The sequence below is a fragment of the Poecilia formosa genome, unplaced genomic scaffold, assembly GCF_000485575.1.
Source record: "Poecilia formosa unplaced genomic scaffold, Poecilia_formosa-5.1.2 Scaffold127, whole genome shotgun sequence".
Classification (NCBI taxonomy): Eukaryota; Metazoa; Chordata; class Actinopteri; order Cyprinodontiformes; family Poeciliidae; genus Poecilia; species Poecilia formosa.
In genome coordinates this window covers 1,263,882-1,271,908 of record NW_006800066.1, presented here as the reverse complement: position 1 = coordinate 1,271,908, position 8,027 = coordinate 1,263,882, and the positions used below count along the sequence as shown (strand labels likewise).

The 8,027-nt window shown below is 39.8% G+C and overlaps 1 protein-coding gene across 3 annotated transcripts in view; it reads left to right on the top strand.

Moving 5' to 3' along the window:
• The window catches only part of LOC103144478 (small conductance calcium-activated potassium channel protein 1-like), a 20,803-nt gene that overhangs the window by 4,979 nt on the left and 7,797 nt on the right, over positions 1–8,027 (top strand). Inside the window, exons 1-3 of one of the 3 annotated variants that reach the window (XM_007561485.2) lie at positions 3,002–4,165; positions 4,958–5,830; positions 6,564–6,659. In XM_007561485.2, the coding sequence (XP_007561547.1) occupies positions 4,970–5,830; positions 6,564–6,659 (957 nt within the window). In that variant the 5' untranslated portion in view covers positions 3,002–4,165; positions 4,958–4,969. Of the gene's footprint in view, positions 1–3,001; positions 4,166–4,957; positions 5,831–6,563; positions 6,660–8,027 lie in introns of those variants that run through there. The other 2 variants (XM_016676115.1, XM_016676114.1) reach the window with 2 other exon arrangements.

The window sequence follows — 8,027 nt, the reverse complement described above, 5'->3', positions numbered from 1 at the left end:
TAGTTGGTTGGTTGATCCATTGGTTGGTCATTGGTTTGGGGGTTGGTTGGCCATTGGTTTGGGGGTTGGTTGGTTGGTTATTGTTTTGGGGATTCATTGGTTGTTGGTTGGTTGGCTGGTTGGTTAGTTGGTTGGTTGGTTGGTTGGTGGTCATTGGTTTGGGGATTCATATGAACATTAGGGGTTGTTTGGTTGGTTGGTTGGTTGGTTGGTTGGTCATTGGTTAGTTGGTTGGTCATTGGTTTGGGGATTCATTGGTTGGTCGTTGGTTGGTTGGTTGGTTGGTTGGTTGGTTGGTCATTGGTTTGGGGATTCATATGAACATTAGGGGTTGGTTGGTTGGTCATTGGTTTGGGATTCATTGGTTGGTCAGTCAGTTGGCCCATTCTTTGGTCAAATTGTTGGTTGGTTGGCTGATCAATCAGTTAGTGATCATCTGGACAAATCAGCTTAACATTCTTTGACTTTTTTGATGTGTTAAGTAAAAAAATGTCAAGCACTGTCATGGTTTATTAATACCTTGTACAGGATATGAGAGCTTACCAGATTAGACACTCATTAACACAGCAGAGTAAAAAGCTCTGTCAGACAGACTCAACACATTATTTTCATACCCAGGACAGATTATTCACGTCTGGAGAGACAGTCTGGCTGCAGAAAACATAATCTAATCTGGGTGTGCAGCTCAGACTGGTTCATTTGATGTTCTTCATAAGCATTAAAATAAGACATAACATGATCATCAGAAATAATACAGTCACTACACTGTAATGGCATTTTCCACCAAAGAGGTCTGCAGAATTTCACAATAACATATTTAATTTAATGAACAACAGCATCCTGTACAACAATATTTTACCCTAAGCCCTCTGGGTTTCATACATAAAATATTAGGGGTTCAACATTCATTTAAGCTGCAAAACAATGTAACTACATGCAGAGTCTGCTGGTATCACTGTGGATATTTCTGTATTAGATGCCAGAAGGCAGCAGGATCAAAAATAACTGTGGCTGCTTTTCCGCTTTCAGTTTCCTTTGAAGTGTGTGCAGACAACTGCTCTCAGTGTTGTTTCATAGATGGGTTCTGATCTGTTTTTGGCTCATGCATTTTAGATTGTAACACTCATTAGATCAGTCTGTTGATGTTTTGGGATCTTACAGGAGACCTTCAGCTATATTTTGGCCAGAGCTAAATCAACTTTACCTGTGTCATCTTCTGTCGCTTTGCATCTTCATAATTTCTCAATCGACTCTACCCAAAAATGTAGGACACTTCCTTAGTCTCTAATCACAACCTTTGACTTCTTAAGTCCTATTTGTTACCTCTCCAAGTGAGTCTTGTTTATCTTTTTTCCTCCCAGCAGATCAGACCGAAGCAATTAACCTGACCAGAAGATAAACTGGCACACGCTGAAGATTTAGGGCACGAAGCAGATTTGCCACTTACCAGCCCCAGCAATTAGGGAGGCTGAAAATATCCCCTGATTCGTTTCACTTTCTTAACAGTCAGAGGAGGATTTGCAGCAGAGGAGACTAACTGAAAATGTGCTGGCTTCTGTCCACGAAGCCCAGAAGAATTGACACTCAGCTACCAACTACAGCAGTGTGGATTTACAAGCTTTTGGCAGGAGGCTTGAATTAATTTGAAGCCTTGCAGATGTGTATAATTTAGGACAACATAATTTAGAAACATTTGTGGGTGTGTGTAACTAGAACACAGTGAGGATGCAGTAGTTTTTTTCCCTATAAAAACAAACTAAATGGGGTAGATTTTTTTATGTTTTTCTGTGCTGAGTGAGAGATTTAATCAAAAACTGCCTGCAATGATAAGGAATTAGAATATTGAAATATAAAATATAAAAGTATTTATACAAACTGAGGTTTCCCACATTTTGTCACATTATATACAAACACTTTAAAGTATTTTAATTGCTTTTTGTGTGGAACTAGAATTATATGCAGTATTCAGTTTTTCCATAAACAGAAGACTGAAAAGACTGTCAGAAGACTGATTCACACCAGATGTTTGTTTCATCCTAGGTGCACAAAGGAGCGTTATCGCAAATCCTTCCTCCCATCAGCATCACTGCTCCCAAAAAAACTGAACGCAGTTATTTTAAGTTTTTTATTTGAAATGATATCCCTGCTGTTGTTTTTTAATAATATTAAAATTTTAAATTTTTTTGTTTGTCACGTCCTAGGTGCACAAAGGAGCATTATTGCAGATCATTCCTCCCAGCAGCTGTAAGACTTTATAACCATCACTGCTAACAAAAAACCTGAATGCTTACATTGATGCAGTTAATTTAGGTTTTTTTATTTTAAATAATATCCCTGCTGTTGTTTCTAATAATCATATTTTTAATTTCTTGAAAAGAGTCTATTGTTTTCATGCACAAATATAGATGCATATTTTATCTTATCTCAGTTGCGTTATCAGCAAGCATGTGGAACAAAGTGCTTTGGTCAGAACAGACCAAAACTGATTAAACACTGCACACCACTGGTCACAACTATATGACTTTGGCAACATTTTTATTCGCAAGGAAACATGCTAATTGGTAAGAAATTTGTGAAATTTAAAGGCAGGGTACAAGGTGAAAACAAGTGAAAACGAAAAAGAATTGAGACGACTCAATATGGCAGTGTTAAGCCAACATGATAACGACAGCATTAAAGCTAGCATTCGCTTTTAGCTAATTTTGACCTGAAAACTAAAGTTACCCAGTTAATGAATTAAGTTAATGTTATCCAACATGCTAGTGTTAAGCCAACACCTTAATGATAGCATTTAAGCTAACACTAGCTTTCTAGCTAATTTTGAGTCAGATTTAAATTTGACTTGCTAAACAGATTAAGTTAATGTTGCTGCAGCACAAGGTGATTCAACAAAGTGTATAATCAGGAGGCCTACTTGCAAATGCCTGCAAAACTTGTTTGAAATTGTTTTGTGTATATTTTCCCTTCCTCTTCACAGTACTATTCCTGTTGATATCTAACATAAAAATTGCCCCAAAATAACACAGTGAGCTGTGAATACTTCAAAACACTGTAATAAACATCTGGAAGAGCGTCTGAAGAAGGCAAAATCAGGGTGGATGATACCTGCTGTTACTCTCCCGCTGCTCTCCCTCAATCCATCTTTAAATAGACGGTGTCTACAGATTAAATACAGTTTTTTTTTGTTATCCCGCTACTATCCAGTTGCACTCCACCCACGCTCCCCTTCTTGGGTCTTTCCAGTCAGAGGCCGCTCTATTATCTTTGCACCCATCTGTCACACGGATTTAGATAAATTTGTGATGCTGAATGTCATTGTTATGACTCTGGCCTTTAATACTCCACCCTATTGCTTGAGTCGGCTGGCATATTTGATATTTCATAATCTCATCACCCCACAATCTCCATTTCACTTGAATAATCTTCAATGCTAATCTGCTGAACTGATTGAGGATTACGTCTTCTTTTTCCCCAAAGTGTTTCAAAAACACACTTCTCTCATGAAAATAATGAGTCCAATTAAAGAGATTATAGATGAAATGCAGTAAAATCCCATTTCTGGGTTGAGTTTAAAAACATTTCCAGCTTGATCTTCGGCCCCAGGGGTCTTTGCACATTCACATTTGTGCACATGTACACACAAACCATCCGGCGGGATGAAGTCTGCCAATCCCCTCTGACAGATGACCCAGTCGTTGCCTTTGCAACATCTGCAACTTAGTCCTTGCTGTCATTAAGCCCCAGCCGAGCTTTAAGGAAGAAGCCCTGACGATCACAGAGCGACTGAATGAATGTCTTTAGATGTGATGGATATCAACGAGTCCAACTCAACGTGTTCAGGGGAAGTTCTTGAGCTTCAGCCGAATCCATGGGAGGAGCTCTGGTGGGATCCGCAGGGAAAGTTCACACATGAAGGGAGCGGACGTTGGGAATATTAGGCTGTGAATGCAACCAAGCCGAATGGTGCTGAATCTTTATTTGAACGTTCTCGAATGAAAATGATCCTGTTGAGACCTTTTAAGGAGTTCACGCTGAAGATCTTTGTGATTCAGGCGAATGTGACCTTCAGGACTGAGGGCTGAAATACTTCGGTGGGAAACAAGCAAACAAAGCCGTTTTTAATCCTCGCTGAGCATTGCTTTGAGACCCAAGCCTGGACAGTAAGGTAGGATCAAAAGCAATAGAAGAAAACATTTGGCTCTGCAGGGGTACGGAAGAGGATTAGGGCCACTTGCAAGGAAATAAATCAGACTTGTTTTTCTCTGAATTCAGACTTAGATCACAGAATTCTGACTTTTTTCTCAAAATTCTCACTTTTTTTCCCCAGAATGCTGACTTTAAACTCAAAGGTAAAGTCAGAATTCTGAGATTAAAGAACGCTTTAGTCTCAGAATTCCCACTTAAATCGCAGAATTCTGACTTTTCCTCAGAACTTGCAATTTTTTTCTCAGGATGCTGATTTTAATCTCAGAATTAGTCAGAATTCTCAAATTGTCCCATTTAATTCTGTGACTAAGGAATTCTTTAATCTCAGAACTCAACATTTTTCTCTGAATTCTCTTTTTTTTCTCACAATTCTGACTTTAATCTCAGAATTAAAGTAAGAACTCTTCAATCTCACAATACCCACTTTATTCGCAGAATTTTTACTTTAATCTCGGAATTATGACTTTAATCTCCTGAGATTAAAAGTCAGACTTCAGAGAAAAAGCCAGATTTTTTTCTCAGTGGCCCTAATCCTCTTCCATACAAAGTGAGACAACCTTTATATGCCTAAATTTTTTTAAACGTGAGCATATGTGAGGCGTAGAGATGTGAAAGATGTGAAAAATCTCTGCTCGCTAAACTTCAGCTGCAATTTTCCGTTCAACTGCTGCTACCATCTGTTCAGACTCTTTTTACCTTCGTGTTTGTTTTGTCTAACGTATTCCCTCGTCTTCTGCTTGAACCTTAAAAGCATCTCTTCCCCATGGACCATTCTCCGTCAATGAACTCAACGGTGGTGGATGGAGACGAGCTGGAGGACCACCGGCCCCTCCTGCCACCGAGGATGGTCGCCCCACCTCAGTCCTACTCGCCCCAATGTGGGATTCACCACACAGTCCAGACACCCATCGACCACACAGCATGGCTGGACAGAACCCAGGCCCTGGCTACCACGCCTTTGTACAATGGCCACCTCTACGTCACTGCGACGCCTCGATCCAACAGGAGGAGAGAGAAAACCAAGGGCAAAGAGAAAAAATGCGAGAAACGGCCGCAAAATCCAGGTGTGAACGAGCGCAATCACCAGAGCAAAACTAAGACTCTGAGCGCAAACAGACTCCAGGAGACGGTTACGTCCTTCACCGACGTGCCCATGTCCCCCTGCGGATCGCCCTTCAAGGGCCACAGCAGGTCCAACCTGGATCTCAGGGATGTTGACGGTCGAGGGTACCGCAAGCCAGGCAACGTTTCTCTGGAGATGCACGACCGCCAGAGCCTCCCAGAGATCATCATCACCAGCAAGGACGACAACCTCCAACAGCAGCAGCACAAGCACAAGGCGCTGCAGTACCACCAGCACCTGGGGGAGGCCAAGGGGCCGCTGCCAGGGGCCAAGCGCTTCACCAGGAGCCCCAGCCCCAGTCCTCAGCACAGCCCCAAACGCAAGGAAGACGCCAAGAAGGACTCGTACTCGCGGACGCACAACATCGGCTGGCGGCTGGTCCGCAGGAGGTCCCTGTTCCTGAGGAGGCAGCGGCTGAACGACTGCGCCCTGGCGGTGGGGCTGTTCGGGGTGGTCATGATGGTGATGGAGACGGAGCTGTCCTGGAGCATCTACAGCAAGGTCAGAGGGCTTCTGGAGTGCAACAAATCACACTGCACAGCTGCATCTTTAGTATGTCGTCATGATGTTAGAAACAGCAGGAAAAGGCAATTTTATAGACAGTTACACAGGACTACGGCTGTTTCCTCACTTTTACATCCCTGAAATAGTTGTATTTGTCACCATGTGCATATATTACATGCACAATATGTTCAAAAAACTCTGAACTTTATGGGGTTAATGTTAGGGTGCAGCAAACACAGTACCTTTGACTAGTTTGTCTTATTACACTTGAAATAAGACAAAACTAACTTACAAGTAACTTTTCAGCAAGATATAGGAGTTTATTTTGGGCCAATGATTTCTTAATATTGATGAAAAAGAGCTAGTTCCATTTGCAGATTATTTTACTTATAACAAGAAAAAAATGTCTTGATATAAGTGAAATAAGGATTTTTTTGTTTTGTTTTTTTACTAAAAACAAGTTCCTATATAATGCTGAAAAGTTACTGTCTTACTTCAAAATGTTCTACAGCAATTATACCAAAAATACTTGGCAAGATTTTGTTTTTGCAATTAATGCAAAAAAAATATATACAATAATAATAATAATAATAATAATAATAATAACGCACTGTAGCAGAATTTGTATTGTTTTGAAGTTGCTTTTATTAGGTTGTTCTGATTTTGTTTCTTCAAACTGATTTAAACAGGTTGAATGTGAATAATTCTCCATGTGCTGCTTCTCCTGCAGAGCTCCATCTACTCGCTGTGTTTCAAGTCAGTCATCAGTTTTTCTACGCTCGTCCTGTTGGGCCTCATCGTGGCGTACCACTGCTGTGAGGTGCAGGTGACCCAGCTGCTCATTCTTACGTAACCAAAAATTATCCCCAATGTGTCTCTTAAAATCTTTGAAATTAAAGACTCCAACCATTTCTCTGTAACATTTAAAAAGTTTTTTATCTGTTGGAAAATTCTTTCTCAAATTGTTTCAAATAAATGTTTCAGAGTTGAGTGTTTTGAAATGGCGCTTTTTTTTTTTTTTAACAAACTCAACACCTCACCCTCAGAGGAGCGCGTTATACAACCTGCTTTCTGATTTCCCAATCACTGCTGACCTGGTTTAGCACCGTGACCCAGTGCTGAAGGAAAGCAGGACAATATTTAAGGACTGATCCTTAAATATTGTCCCCCCCCCCCTTCCTGATTTAGTTTCCTCAGAAAGCTGGAGTTTAATTATAAATAAGGTAGATTAACCTTTCCTTGAAGTTTGTAATCTGGTAAAGATCACCAACTAAGACACCCTTCTCCAAACAAGTAAAACTATAGAAAGCAAGATGTTTTTCTCTTGCTATAAGTAAAGAAATCTGCCAATGGAAAGAACATTTTTCGTGTCAATATTAATGTTTTTTTTTGTTGTTGTTTTTTACTAAAAGCAAGCTCCTATATCTTGCTGAAAAGTTACTTGTATGTTAGTCTTGTCTTATTTTAAGAATACTAAGATATTTGCACAAGAAACCAAACAGAAATTGTTTAGATTTTGTGTTTCTGCAGTGAATGTTGCTGGCTGGGGTGTCTGAGTTGCAAATATAAAAAAAAATGAGCTAAATGAGGAACATACTTTGAAAAGTACTCCTCAAATTATTCTAGTTTGTTTGGCATGGACATTTTTAAATAGATAAAACTGATATCTTCCAAATCTGGCAACTACATTCTTATGAAGACATAGAAGAAGAAAGGAATATGTTTACTCATGGGGACCATATGGGAAAAAAATGGATCGTCCACAGGTTAAATAATGGTCCTATGTTAATTGTCACAATAGGTTTAATGTGTAGAATAATAGAAATTGGTTTAGAACAACTTTGGGTAAAAACTGGGATATGTTGTGCATTTCTAATTCCCTTTTGCCCAATGTTGTCCTTTATTAGAAGAAACTTTAAAGTCCCAATTAGTATCCTTCCAAATTCACATAGGGCCCACATACACATATTGGTTGGGATTCATATTCTCTCTGAACTGGGACCAGCATATCTTTCAGAAAGACTGTTGGCAGTCCAGTAATAAAACAAAAACTATTTACCACCAATCTAACCTTTACATTAATGTTTTGTCGCCCTCAATTCAACAGCTAATTAGAATAACAGTGGGCTAAAGGGGTTACTCTGTGGTATTCCTCTTTTCAATGGGAAAAGTTTTGATTAGTTTTGATCAGTAC